We start from the raw sequence: 15,151 nt of genomic DNA, 5'->3' as shown, positions 1-15,151 counted from the left end.
CTTTCTCTCTCTGTCTTTTTTCTCTCACCCCTTCCCTCCCTCCCTCTTTCTTTCCTTTTTCTTTGTTTTCTTTCTGTTTTATTTTTATGGGTGTGTTGTAGTACATTTTATCTTTTTTTCTAAGATACTACTTTTTACACTCTTTCGCATATTGAACTTAAAATGTCTTTCATCATTACGGCAATTATATTTAAGTATGTGATTATGTTAAAGTAATATTACATGCTTTACACATTTCATCTTTTATTGCTCTTTTATGAAATGTCTTTTATCACTTCTTAGGCTATTAAATATTCTTGGGTCTGTGATTACAGTTTAAGAGTGTGATTTTTTTTAATGATTTTTAGCTGAAGAGTAAGCCCCCTACATAACGTTTTTGGTGGTGGTGTTACTTCTGTATGGTGCCATAGGAGAAGGAATGGGAGGGCAGCATCTCTCACCCAGATGCTCTGGGATGAAGTGAAAAGGAGGCTCGGAGTGAGAGTCTTTGACCTCTGACCCGGTCCGGGGAAACCCATTTGAAAGGCAAAATCTACTTGGCTCCAGGGCTGTGCATTCTCCCGGACACTACTAGGGAACAGACATTCAGGTTACACCTCACTCTGGTCATTTCATTGCTTTCGTTTTTTATAACTCTATTTTAATACCACTTTTGGCACACTTAGAAATTTTTCTCTCTCTTCAGTAGAAGAGATGAGGCAGATTTTGTTCCATTTTCTTGACTCAGAAACCAGATTTTCTGGCCAAGATTCAAGATGAAACTTTCTTCTTTCTTTTCTGATGACTTTACTCCATTACAAACTGCATATGTATGTGTACATGTATGTGTGCATGTGTATTTAATACTGTGTTATGTACTAGATAGTGCTATTTTGAATATGTTTATACACATATATGTGTGTGTGTATATATATATATATATATATATATATATATATTTATATACACATACATATATTTACTGCATATATAAATAATATATTAAATGCTGATTATCCACCCCTGGAAAGTGTATTTCTGATGATAAGTGTCTGCCTTTGGAATGTAATTTAAAGTAATTTTCACATAAAAAATTTATTTTACACTTTCTATGCCCAAAAGTAAAGTATAGACAGTACAACATGTTCACTATTTTGAGATGGCAACTGGCTTATTGACTTTTAATCTTAAGGTTTTATTATTATTATATTTTAGTATAATTTTTGACATTCTGTCAGTTTTTAAGGCCATAGTCCTTTTTTTTAATGGTGTGATTGTACTGAAAACAATTATATGTAAAAAAAAGTTTAATTTATCATAGCATCTTGGATTTTATTGACAGAATTTATATTTTTACCAGTGTAAGATATATATTTTCAATTAACTACTTTAATTAGCTGCTTAGAGGGAACCTTTTCCACATAGGCAATCATTTTTGGAAACTTGAGATTCAGAAAACCCATTTTAAACTCCACAAGTTTATACTATGGTTATGCAAAACCCTTTTTAGAACTCTGAGATTTAGCAACAAAGAGTAGATTATCCTTGGTGAAAAAAAGATACTTATAGTTCAAAAGTTTTCATGATTATAATGAATATAGCCACAAGAAATATTTTCTTCTCATAGGCATTCATGTTTGTATTTTCTGCCATCACTCAACTTGACTCCTTTTTGTCAGTTGGGTGTGTTAATGATTCTTAGGCAAGAGATTCGGCTGGATTTTTCTCCTTAAGAATGTTGATCCAACTGTCCTGTGATTATCACAACCACTATTGTTTATGTGATGTTTATTGTCATACCAACAAAAAAGACATGCCTTGCTTGGGGTATCTGGCTGCCTTGAGCCTCAAGTGCATCTCTGCTGCAACCATATTGCTAATTATTTCTGCTGTATTAACTTTTATAAGCAAGAATCCAAAACCTAAATAGTAAGTATGTTGATATCTGAGATAGCTACATTCTATGTTCTATCTTCTATACTTAAATTTATGCAGACAGGTCTTACTAATTTTAGTAGTTTTCTGCTTGTAATGGTTTAAGGGCTCCCACAGATGTTACCGGTTCACACAGGAAAGAGCACAGTCCACCAGAGTGTGTGTGCGGGTCATAGTCTAAACCCAGTCCACGGGGTTAATCGTCAGTAGTCTACCCATCGTCCCTCTGCCAAATGCAGCCAAACTGTTCTGAAGAAAGACTAGGCTCATGTTATGTTTGAGACTATTATCCTGTTTGGTTGCTATTCTACCAATGATTGGCGAGAATTTCAGGTTTGGTTAACAGTGTTTAAATTTTTCTTCAGTGTTGTGTAGAAAGTCATGTCTACTACAAAATGACATTAGCAGGTTTAAAAATAAAAGACCTCCACACAAATGTCAAATATACAGGAGAAGTAAAAATTTCTGATAGGCTTTTTTTTAAAAAGCAACTTCAGCCCTGACTGGTGTGGCCCAGTGGTTTGGGCATTGTGCCAACAAACTGAAAGGTCACTGGTTCAATTCCCGGTCAGGGCGCATGCCTGGGTTGTGGGCCAGGTCCCTAGCAGGGGGCATGCAAGAGGCAACTGACCAATGTTTCTCTCACACATCCATGTTTCTCTCCCTTTCTTTCTCTCTCCCTCCCCCTCTTTCTAAAAATAAATAAATAAAATCTTTAAAAAAATTTTAAATATAGTAAAAAGCAAATTTATTTACCATTAAAATATAAATTAATATAACAGCACAATTTTATTTTCACACTCAAATCAGAAAAAATGTAATAATCATAATCAATGCTGATAAGCATGCAACAAGAAGAGCATTTTCATGCACTGCTGATAGGACTGTAAATTGGAACTAACGTTTTTTCAATGATTTGGCATTATATATATTAACAGCTTTATATTTTTCATGACTTTAGATCTGACTATTCACCTCAAATGCAACTGTTATCCCAAGGAAGTCATTGGAGATATATATGAAATTTATGTAGAAAATTTCATGTCAGCATTATTTATAATAGCAAACAAATAGGATCAGCTTAAATGTCCAATAGTAGAAGGCATTAGATCAGTTATGGTCTGTGAAAGGAATGTGATATTTTTCATTTATTCAAAACCATGTTATTTAATAATTTGGGGAATGACGTGGGAAATGCTAATGATATAACGTTAAGTAGAAAAATCAGAATACAGTATTATATGACCAGTGTGAATTTTTATTGTTTATATCTGTTGTAAAAGACAAGAAGGAAAAACAATACATTCATCTGGGTGATAAAATGGTCTGGGTATTAAACATGCACAAGAGAATGTATTAGCAATTCAGTGGCTTTCTTATAACTGAAGGTTATCACATTTCTTTTCAATGTAGGCCGTGTTACTTCAGTGCACAAATGGTTTGTTTTTGCCCTTGCAGTACCTTGTCCACTAGGAGAGTTCTCCCGATCTGGGTTAAAGCCCTGTTACCCTTGTCCTCAAGACTACTACCAACCCAATGCAGGGAAGTCCTTCTGCTTGGCGTGCCCCTTCTACGGGACTACAACCTTCACTGGTGCCACGTCCATCACAGATTGCTCCAGTAAGATGATAGCTTTTTATGCATACATAGCCCTCTGTTGGAGATGTTAGCTCATCTTTGTGGTAGCTTCAGTTCTGACTTTTAACATGTGAGTGGATTTGGGTGTCTAGACTTACTAAATTGTCCTTTTGATGTCTTTTTGATGACAGTGACTCAAAGATTCTTAATTTGGGAATGTTGAACTCGGTAACTTCTGATTGCCAAGAGTCTAGAATGTAATGGTGTATCCCATCCATCTCTGTTTTCTTTTGTAATATTACTAAAACAAAATGCGCGTGGCTTTGCCTACCCTGACAACCAGAATTTTGACTATAGTATTTGAATAGAATCTACGTATTGGCAATATCTACTACACAGTATGTTTCTCTGATGTTTTCCCATTGGTTTTATTAGGCTTTGGGTCAACTTTCTCCGCAGCAGAGGAAAGTGTAGTGCCCCAGGCGTCCCCTGGGCATATGAAGATCAAGTATGAAGTCAGCAGTCAGGCAAGTCCGTTTTCTGTGTATGAAGTTTGCTCCCTTGGGATGTTTGGAAGACAATTTGCTGATGGACATGCTATGCAGAGGAAAATTATCAGAGTTGAAACTTTAACCAAGACTCATAAATATTATCAATGAATAATTGTATTTACTTGTGACTTCTAATGAGAACTTTCCAAAAACTCAGCATCAGAAGTTCTAAGTACCAAAAGTGGAATTTTTCTCCAAGCAATTTCTGGCATAGAGAATATGTAGATATGGGGAGCCTTTTCTATTGATTTTTTTTAATAGAGACAGGAAGGGAGGGAGGGGGAGAGAGAAAGAGAGAGAGAAACATCAATTTGTTGTTCCCAGTTGCTTCTTGTATGCGCCCTGACCAGAGGTCAAACCAGCAACCTTGGCACAGGGGGACGACCCTCTAACCAACTGAGCTGCCCGGCCAGGGCTGGTTATGGGAGCCTTTTGATTCAGTAATAACTAACTTACCATAAACATAGCCCATCATTTGAGTAAGGGCATTTGGATTAGCCAAAGGCCTTTTCTGATTGGTGGGAAGCATTACTCAATTTCCATGAAAATTATTTTAAATTAATTTGTCTGCAAAAAAAAAATCATTTACTAGATTTAGAAAAAAGTAATTAAGGTTTAAAATAATTAAGAAGCATCACTCATGAATATAACAAAATTAACTGTTCGGCCATTACTCTGAATTTACCCTGCCCGATGTCATTGTAAGTCCCTTTAAGTATTTTTAAGAAGGATAATGAGGTTTTATTTCTTATTTCAACCTCCTATGGCCCTGTCTAAACATACCAATTTCTAAGGGCTTCATAAGTCATATTTGAAACTAAGCCTAGAGGACACAGATTTTGTCAGGATTTCTAGAGCTGTAACTATCAACCCTGGAGACATACTAGAATCTACTGGTCAACTTCTCACAATAACCGTGCACCCAGATCCCACTCCAAGAGATCCTGATTTAGTTGGTCTGAGCTGGGGCCCCGTCCTTAGTACACTTTTAAAACACCTCAGGGGATGCTTGTGTGCAGTCAGCATTTAGCAACACTGCTCGGCTTTACTGGAACATCACTCAGGAATAAGACATGTCGTCTGTGGAGGGCACCCACCTATGGGCAGGTAGCAGTACCTTTAGCCTGAATGGACTCACCTGGAAACAGGAACCAGCGGTCTAATGGTGAAGCCTCCCAACTCCCTGGTTGAGATCCCTTTGAAATGCAGAGAGTGTTGTGTCTGACAGATTTCTTTTCTGTCACCGGCAGGTTTTCCACGAGTGTTTCTTAAACCCCTGCCACAATAGTGGAACCTGCCAACAGCTTGGGCATGGTTACGTCTGCCTCTGTCCACCTGGATATACAGGTAACATAGAGAAATGCAAATAGTAAAGCGTTTTTCATATGAAACCATTGTGACTTGCAGAATCAAACTTTGGAACAGTAAAAATAAACCCTGTAATATACATTAGGCTGTATCGATACATAAAAATTTGGTTGAATAAGATAAACCAATAGATGAAAAAGTGTATACACATCTTAAAAATGACAGTTTCCTTTGCACATTTGGAAGAAGAATAAAGAATTATCTTTTTGATGAAAAAGTCCCATCCTATCTTACAATTTAAATTGGAATACAGTTCCAGAGGTCATGTCCAAGATTTCATTCTAACACAAATTAAATACCTAACACTCAACATAGAACAGATTGTCCAGCATAAACATTTTTAAAGAAACTCCAGTTTCCCTCCTTTGCTTCACACAGGTGGACAATCTTGCGAATAACTATGGTTTGTTGCTTTGTTTCTATCTTTCCGGAAGTTTCGCTTAAAAAACTAATGACTTTGGACTTGATTATGTAGGAATTATGGGTTTTTGCAGTTTGGTTCACATTCTCACTCAGTTCTGAAACATAATTTTTGAGGAGAAATAAACTATATCTTAAAATTGCAATTTATCTTCAATAATTTCCAGTTTTCTTCTACAAATTAAGTATTTGCATTTTTCTGAATTTTGTGCAACCAACATGAAATGTTTTTTGAGAAAAAATGATATTTAAATAAAAGAATACACCACAAACTAAGCAAAAGGAAAGTTGGGAAACAAAATATAGCCAAGGCTGTCAATAATATTGGTATTCTACTCACTATAGCTTGCTCATGGGCGTGTGTTTTAAATTCTGTTTAAAAAAATTTCCTGACATTCCATAACAAATAATGGATCTTGTTCTAGCATTTGATGGATGAGTAGTGGTTGAGAAAGGGCGTAATATAGGACAGTGGTTCTCAAATACTGAGGTGCACCAGAATCATCTGGAGGGCTTGATAACGCAGATTGCTGGACCGCCGCCCCAGAACTTATGATTCAGTAGGTCTGGGAACGGTCGGAGAATGCAAATTTCTGCCAAGTTCCCGGTGGCACTGATGCTGTTAACCCAGGGACCACACTTTGAGACTCCACGGTATAGAGAAGAACGCGGTTTCCGGCAGAGCCGGGCCCGTAGATAGCCTGTTGGCACCCCCGCAGGGAGATGCCGTCCCACTCTGGGGCACCTGGCATGTGAGTTGAGATCTGGCAGGGTTAAGCCCCACCCCCACCTCTCAGCCGAGTGACCTTGGTAGCAAATACATTTAGCTATGTTTTCCACTTTGAAATCAACCAAATTTCTGGCTCCATTTTATGCTTCCGAGTGTCCCTCCTTCCTTCCTCCACCACCCACACTTCCAACTCGGGATACTTTCCTACCGTTTACGTATCCTTATAAAGATATATCTTAAATCTGTTTAGAAAGAGGCAGCACCTTTATTAAATACTTATCTGCATGGTAGTACTTAATGAATATTGGCTTTTTCTTTACCACCACTGTTCCCCATAAATGCAGATTATTGGGATAATTACCTGTTAATGTGTATGACTCTGTTTCTCGTAACCCCTCTCTCTGATTGTCCTTCAGAGTTTGGTTTGCATTTTAGGCTTAAAGTGCGAAACGGACATTGATGAGTGCAGCTCACAGCCGTGCCTCAACAATGGAGTCTGCAAGGACCGGGTAGGGGAATTCATTTGTGAGTGTCCGTCTGGTTACACAGGTAAGGGGAAGGTTTCTTGTTTTTACAACATAAACCTTGGAGTCATTGCAGTTTTATTTCTGAAAATCAAAACCTCAATGACATATCACTTCACACCTGTCAGAATGGCTATTGTCAAGACCGGTGACAGTGCTGGTGAGGATGTGGAGAAGAGGGGACTTTCATGCACTGTTGGTAGGAAAATTGGTACAGCCACTGTAGAAAACAGTATGGAGAGTCCTCAAAGAATTAAAAATGGAAATACCACATGTTCCAATAACCCCATTTGGGGGTACCCAAAGGAAATGAAGTAACTACGTCAAAGAGATACCTCCAGCCCTGTGTTCATTGCGGCATGATTCACAATAGCCGAAGCTGTGGAAACAACCCAAGTGTGTATTAACGGATGGAGGAATAAAGTCAATGTGATGGATATGGACACAGATATTATTCAGCCACAAGAAAAGGAAATCTTGTCATTTGCAACAACATGGATGAAACTTGTGGGCATTGTGCTAAGTGGGATAAGCCAGACAGAGAAAGACATATACTGTATGATCTCACTTCTCTGGAAACTTAAAAAGCCAAACTAGATCTGGTTCTCCCATCACCACCATTGCTGGTCCACGCAGCTTGGGCGGCGGGAGAAGCAGCAGCATCTGGTCAGCCCAGGTTTGCAAAAGCCCTTAGAGTACCCACCCCCGTAGCCACAGTGCCCAAGAGGAAAGTCAGTCCCACCAGGAGGCAGCAAAAAGGAGCCTAGGAGGAGATTGGCATGGTTGTCAGCTAAACATGTTCCAGCAAAAGTGGAAATGAAGCCCAGACGTGGCAGGAAAGGATAAATCTGCAGACAAGAAAGTGCAAGCCAAAGGGAAGGGGGAGCAAAGGGACAACAGGCCAGAGTAGCTAACCAGGACACCAAAGATCCACCTGCAGAAAATGAGGAGAGCCCTGACCAGCACGGTTCAGTCGGTTGGGTGTCCTCTCACAAAAGCAAAAGGGCCCCAGTTTGATTCCCAGCCAGGGCGCATGCCTGGGTTGTGGGTTCCGGACATGTGCTAGAGGCAACCAATCAATATTTCTCTCTCACATCAATGTTTCTCTCCCTCTCTTTCTCCCTCCCTTCACCTCTCTCTAAAAATAAATAAATAAGATCTTTAAAATCAAGTGGAGTCCAGCGTTGGGTGAAGCAGGAGAGAAAGAAGCCAAGTCTGATTAATATGACATGTCATATACCGTGCTTTCTCAGTGATTGCTGTCTCCCTTTTTGTACAATCTGGAGGAATATTTTTTTAAAGATTTTTAAAAAGATTTTACTTATTTATTTTTAGAGAGGGAAGGGAGGGAGAAAGAGAGAGAGAGAGAGAAACATCCATGTGTGGTTTCTGGGTGCCATGGCCTACAACCCAGGCATGTGCCCTGACTGGGAATCGAACCTGCGATGCTTTGGTTCGCAGCCCGCACTCAATCCACTGAGCTACACCAGCCAGGGCTTCAGAGGAATATTTTTATCAACTGCCATAAATGCTAGCATTTTAGTAGCTCTAGAAACATTTCTTTTCATGTAAATGCCTTTTTTTAAAAGAAGTGAAATCATTTGCTGTTTTTTGGGGAGTTTTGGGGGCGGGGTTTGTTTTGTTTTGTTTTGTTTCTCCTTGTAGAACCAGAAAATAGTGGGATAGTGAATGCAGCAGGCTTGGATTATCCTGGGTGTCAGTTTAACAGTCTGTAGCTGGAGGCAGTTTTGCAGCCTGTAGCACAAAGCAGGCTAAATGCAATCCGGAGTCAGCCATGCATTTCTTATGTCTTGAACATTTTACAATTGCTTCTATTCTCATGTTTTTGGTAGCATTGTTTCCTAAAGAAAATCACCCTTGGATCTGGACTGTCTGGGTCAGAATTTCATGAAACATCTTCAGGGTGGTAGCCCAGCTCTCCCAGTAACTTTGTTAATGTGCTGTGAAAGATCAAAACTATGGTTATGTAGTATATAGGATATTAAATTGTGAAGAGGTGGGACTTTGATGTAACAGCATATCAACATTTGAAAATATTGGTACATAGTCTATCAAGGAGAATTAGCCTCCAAATTTTAAGCTGGGGAGTCACCAGAATAACTGTTTAGAAAAAAATCACAACTATATAACTTCAGGGTTTTTGTATGTATGTTAAAAATTGTGTACAAGTTGAAATATCCATGTCCTTATCCTCAAAACAAGCAATGAAATCCCAGTGGTGAAAGAAAAAAACACCAAACTCGTGGAAACAGAGAATGGAGGGGTGGTAGCTGGAGGCTGGTGGCTGGGGGTATTCAGGCTATGCTGTTTACAGGTATAAACCTGCAACGAGTAGATAAATAGTCATGTTAAAGACTGAAGGAATAAACTCAAAAAAGGTGTGAACAGCTAGCAAACAAACAATATGATAAAAATTAACATAGAATCACACTTATCTTCTTAACTAAAATTGGCTAGATATTCATGGTTATCATTTTCCATTGCATGTTGAAAATATCAAATTTCTTACTAAAAATTTTGCAGTTCACAGACTAGAAGAAAACATTTCACTTTAATGTATTTGGCAAAGAGTGAAAATTTTTTAAACATGTTAACATGATTTCCAATTGTTCTGCTTTATACCTGAACAACTTGCTTGAATAGTATTAGTCTTAAATTCCTCCAGCTCAAATATTGCATGATTCTTTGCAGGTCAGGTGTGTGAAGAAAATATAAATGAATGTAGCTCCAGTCCCTGTTTGAATAAAGGAGTCTGCATTGACGGCGTGGCTGGCTATCAGTGCACATGTGTGAAAGGTTACATAGGTAGGTTGTTTCCATTCTCACTGCATTGTCTTAAAGTTCTATAAAGCACCACAGATTATTACATGGACTAATGTTATATATGTTAATTTTCTTGTGTTTGAGGAAACTCTCCCGAGGTATTCAGAAATAAAAGGGCACCACATTTGCAATTTACTCCTAAACAGTTAAGAAAAAATAATATCTTTGTGTGTGCATTGTGTATTTGTAAAGAGAGACAGAGATGGAGAGAGAGAAGACAAGAGGTTATAGGGTAAAACAGACATTCAAGGAGGAACTAGGGATAAATCATATAAGATTATATGGCAAATGGATGCTAAATAATATGGTTAAATATATATATTTATTTAATTGATAAAGAGGAAGTCCAAAAACGAAAGTGGACACTGAAGAAAAAAGTCAAGAACAAAGAAACGGAGGAAAATTTTGAAGTAAATTGTAATGTTTATTGTTTAGCATTATCTCAATCAGATGGCCATTACTAGTGTTAGTTTCAGAAAGACATAAGGTAGAAAGAGAAGATTATCAAAAAAGCAGTCTGAAAATGACTCCCAGAAGCCAGAGCTCATTAAAGAATGGGGCTCACACCAGTTTGGTAGGCTGGCCGCAGCCTCCATGCAGAAGCAGAATCCTGCAGGGAGCCAGCACTTGGATCGCGGCTCTCCAAAGGGATCACCCTGTGGACTCTTTCTCGTCCTCGTCCACCCCCAGGTCTGCACTGTGAAACAGAAGTCGATGAATGCCAGTCAAGCCCCTGCTTAAATAACGCGGTCTGTGAAGATCAGGTTGGGAAGTTCTTGTGCAAATGCCCCCCTGGATTTTTGGGCACCCTGTGTGAAAAAAACATAGACGAGTGTCTCAGTCAACCGTGCAAAAATGGAGCTACCTGTAAAGATGGAGTCAATAGCTTCAGGTAAAAGACCAGGTCTGGTTCTTTCCACTCTTTTTATTTACTGAACTCTTCCGTCATTCTGTGGTCTTTCTGGAGTATTGTTCTGAGTCCCGGGTCAGCCATTCCCAAATTCTAGCCCAAGGATAGACTACAGCAGCAACTCCCCACCCCCTGAGGTTCTGATTCACTAAGTCTGGTGTAGAGTCTGTCATTTTACAGTAGGCAAACTGCGTGATTTAAATTCCCCAATGATGGTGGTGCACAGCCAGATTTGGGAACTGCTGTTCTATGCAGTCATGCCTCGTTATCCCTGGGGAACTGGTTCCCAGACCCCGACAGATACCTTATCCAAGGATGCTCAAGTCCCTTCTATAAAATGGCCTAATATGTGCATATAACCTGCTCACATCCTCCCGTGTACTTTAAACAATCTCTAGAGTACTTACAATGTCTATTACAATGTAAGTGCTGTGTAAATCGTTGTTATGCTGTATTGTTTAGGGGATGATGGCATGAAAAAAAGTCTGTACGTGTTCAGTGCAGACCCAACCAGCAACCATCAAATGCGTAATAACACAGTTTATGTCAGCTACAACATAACTTTTTTTTAAAGAATATTTTCGATCTGTGGTTGTGTGAATCTGCAGATGCGGAACCTGTGGATACAGAGGGCCAGGGTACTGGGAAGGCATAAAAGTTGAAACACTTGTACGAGAAGCCAATGCAGAAGCACTCGACAAAACTCATTTTCAAATGTTTTATGTTTTAGCTGGGATTTTCACACTAGATAAATTCAGAAGGAACTGTGCAATCACACCATGCCTGTGCCAGACACATTCTGCATCTGGTTTTCAAACTTTTTTTTAGTTTAGATAACCCTTGGTTCAAAAGAAGTCTGATATGAATGTAAACAAATAGAATAATAAAGGCTAAGCTTTCATTACTTGGTTGAAAACAGTAGCATTTACGGGGGAGAAAGACTTTGTCTTCCTGAGGCAGCTCTTAGGGTGCCCACAGAATACAGTTTGAAAACCAGCACTGTTCTTCTCACTCTCAAGTCTGCCCTCCCCCATCCCCTTCCCCTTGCAGGATCTGTGGCTTCTGCCACACAAAAGACAGACCAGTCTTGTTTGTGAAATATCGGGAAACTTTATTGTCCCCAACATGCCACGGATTCTATAAGATAAAAGCAAAAAAGTAACCCTGTCTGGTATGGCTCAGTGGATTGAGTGCCAGCCTGTGAACCAGAGGGTCGCTGGTTCAGTTCCCAGTCAGGGCACATGCCTGGGTTGCCGGCTGGGTCCCCAGTTGGGGGTGTATGAGAGGCAACCACACATTGATGTTTCTCTCCCTCTCTTTCTCTCTTTTTTCTCCTCTCTCTAAAAATAAAATAAATAAAATGTTTTTTTAAAAAAGCAAAGAAATGAAAATCTACCCCAGTTGCAACCTTTCCCAGTCCTCTGTGGATTCAGCCCCCTTCCGTTGTGACCTCCAGCAAATAGCCAGAGTACCATCCTGAGAAAGAGGAAGCCAGTTCTGCCCGTGAGACTTTCAGTCTCGATGTGGAAATGGTCTTTTCAGCATAGCATCATTTTTCATGGGCTTTTTACATCTTCCGCATAGAACACCTACCACAGACCACGGGAAACTTAGCATTGAACAGCAGAGTTCCAAGTTCTCCCCAGGGTCCAAAACAACTGATGAATACCAACTTTGTCTGAATCCTAACTGGAGGAAAGGTGAAGGTGAACTCTCCTAATTCAGAAGGAATGGTAGTTGTCACCAAAGTAAACCTCTTCCCTAGACAGGGTTATTGGATTGCTACAATGATATCAAACAAGAGAAGATAAAGATAAGTAGGTGAAATTCTAGCTAAAATAGACATCATCAAATGCAGAGAACTCAGGAAAGATCCCCCCAATTCGAACTGATGTTTTCTTCTAAACCCCCCAATATCATTTATTCGTAATAGTCACCTTTAGGCCAATATCAAAGAGGTCCCCATATGAATGTGCTGGTTACAATATTAACTGCCATTTATTTGACAAGTCCTTTAAATCAGAAAATATTTTAGAAATACAGAGAATTACAAAAAATAATAAAAGTCATGCACTCATCACAGTAGTTATCAAACCTTAACATTTGGTATATTTGATTCACATCTTTTGTTTTAAAGAATAAGTTCTCAATATAGATTTGGAGTTCCTCCAGTACACCCCACCCCCCACACACACACATACAGACATGTGTGTTTCTTCTTCCCCATTGGTTACCACTGCCCTAAAGTTAGTGCATATCTTTCGCATTCAGAGTTTATATTTTACTACATATAAGACCCCCAGACAATATAGCATTGTTTCACATGTTACATGAATGGTAGAAGACTGTTTAAATCCTCTTGTGCGTTTTTTCCAATCAACATTACATATTATCAAGGTTGATAGAGTTGGCTTTAGTTTGCTCGTTTCATTGTGAGCAATGATTCATGCTGATTAGCATTCCATTGCGTGATTATACTGCAGTTTATTTTCCCATTCTCTTCCCCATAAACATTCAGAACACATGGCTGTGAATGCGTGTGTTTTTGTGCACCTGTGCCACAGTCTCCTGGACTGTGTATGTAACTGGAAATGGGTAGGCAGGGCTCTGGGAATACAGACCCTCAGCTTCCCTTGACATTGTCCAATAGTATTCTACTTACAACATGAACTTTCCCATTTCACAACACCCTTGTCAGTGTTCGACATGACCAAAGGTGTTTTCTGTCCTGACGGGTGTAAGTGGTTTGTTGTACACAGCAGCCAGTGTATGGCGTAGTGACTCAGAACAAGGCACTAGACTGTGTTCAAGATCCTTCTCCACCTCTGAGTAACAGGGGCTTTGGCAAATTAGCCTCTCTCGGCCACAGTATACTCATCTGTAAAATGAGAATGATGATCATTATAAAAATTGTTATCAGAATTGGTTAATATAAGTAAAACCTTCAGAACAGCAGGTGGGCTTAATTTTTTTTAATTTTAATTGTTGTTCAAGTACAGTTTTCTGCCTTTTACTCCCATCCTAGCCCTTCCTACCTCCCTCCCGTTTCCACCGCCCCTCCCCTTGTTATTATCCATGTGTCCTTTATACTTGTTCCTGCAAACCCTTCCCCTTTCCCCTGAAATTCCCTCCCCTCTCCGCTCTGGTCACTGTCAGCCTGTTCTCTAGTTCAGTGTCTTTGGTTATATTTTGCTTGTTTGCTTGCTTGTTTTGGCTTATTTTTTTTACCTAGCACTTCTATGGAGAGAGAAACTCCCAATATGTGAATAATACTTCTCCTTGGCCAGAACTACCTTCTACTCTATTCTTGCTACTACAGCATTTCACATAAATGTTGTGTTAAATAGGTCTGATTAGATGAATTTTAAAAAGGCAGGGGAGAGCAACAGGGGGAAATTGGGGCAATTATAATAGAACAACAATAAAAAACATAACAGTTAAAGCAATGCTTTGGTGTGGGAAACAGGTTTCAGCATTGCAGTTTTCACAGTCCTTCGAGACAAGTTGTAAGTGGGAGACACCCGCTCGGGCCCTTCTGCGGCTGTTCTGATGGGTGCCGTTTGTTTTCTTCCAGGTGCCAGTGTGCAGCCGGCTTCACAGGGCTGCTCTGTGAGCTGAACATCAACGAGTGTCAGTCTAACCCATGCAGAAACCAGGCCACCTGCGTGGACAAACTAAACTCATACAGTTGTAAATGTCGGCCGGGATTTTCCGGCAGCAGGTGTGAAACAGGTATATATGTATGTAGTACTAACTGAAAATAATGATCTATAACAGTGTCAGTTTTTACCTGAAACAAGCACTGCCTACACACCCAACACCGCAAGGAGCATTTTGTCCTTACTTAATCTTCTGAGCCATTCAATACACTAGGGAATCTTCTCTGCAGTAGCGCAGATGAGGAAATGGAAACTCAGAGGTGTGCCAGGGAAATGAGAAAACTGCCTGTGGCGGGACTCTTCACATAGTCCATGCTTAGAAGGGACACTCTGATAAGCCATTTGATTGAAGAGGTCACAAGCCCCGGACATGTTTGAGAACCAATGCTAAACTGCTTTCTCGGTGCTGGGGTCTGATAACTGTAGGACTTTCGTTGTGGGTGAAGTACGCAAAATTGGGGCAGAGCTGAATTGGTCATGAGATAGGAACGAGCCAGAGCCCTGAGTAGGGACAGAATGATGCCCTTCAGTTGGTTACTGCTCCGTCGCTCCTGCATCAGTCAGTCCTCTCCATGGGTCGTTCTCAGCAGCATCCAGACATCCTTCCGTGTCTCTCATCTGTAATGACTCCCCGATCCCCCCTCTCCTTCCAC

General features: G+C 39.8%; 1 protein-coding gene across 1 annotated transcript in view; it reads left to right on the top strand.

Moving 5' to 3' along the window:
* The window catches only part of SVEP1 (sushi, von Willebrand factor type A, EGF and pentraxin domain containing 1), a 161,474-nt gene that overhangs the window by 83,938 nt on the left and 62,385 nt on the right, over positions 1–15,151 (top strand). The window contains exons 19-25 of the mRNA XM_045840312.1: positions 3,373–3,534; positions 3,928–4,019; positions 5,294–5,390; positions 6,997–7,110; positions 9,798–9,911; positions 10,620–10,821; positions 14,414–14,571. Of these exons, the coding sequence (XP_045696268.1) occupies positions 3,373–3,534; positions 3,928–4,019; positions 5,294–5,390; positions 6,997–7,110; positions 9,798–9,911; positions 10,620–10,821; positions 14,414–14,571 (939 nt within the window). The remainder of the gene's footprint in view (positions 1–3,372; positions 3,535–3,927; positions 4,020–5,293; positions 5,391–6,996; positions 7,111–9,797; positions 9,912–10,619; positions 10,822–14,413; positions 14,572–15,151) is intronic.

Source organism: Phyllostomus hastatus, unplaced genomic scaffold (genome assembly GCF_019186645.2).
Source record: "Phyllostomus hastatus isolate PE091 unplaced genomic scaffold, TTU_PhHast_1.1 phas_contig_34, whole genome shotgun sequence".
In the NCBI taxonomy this organism is placed as follows: Eukaryota; Metazoa; Chordata; class Mammalia; order Chiroptera; family Phyllostomidae; genus Phyllostomus; species Phyllostomus hastatus.
The sequence above is the reverse complement of the archived record's forward strand: the minus strand, read 5'-3'. Positions and strand labels throughout refer to the sequence as shown.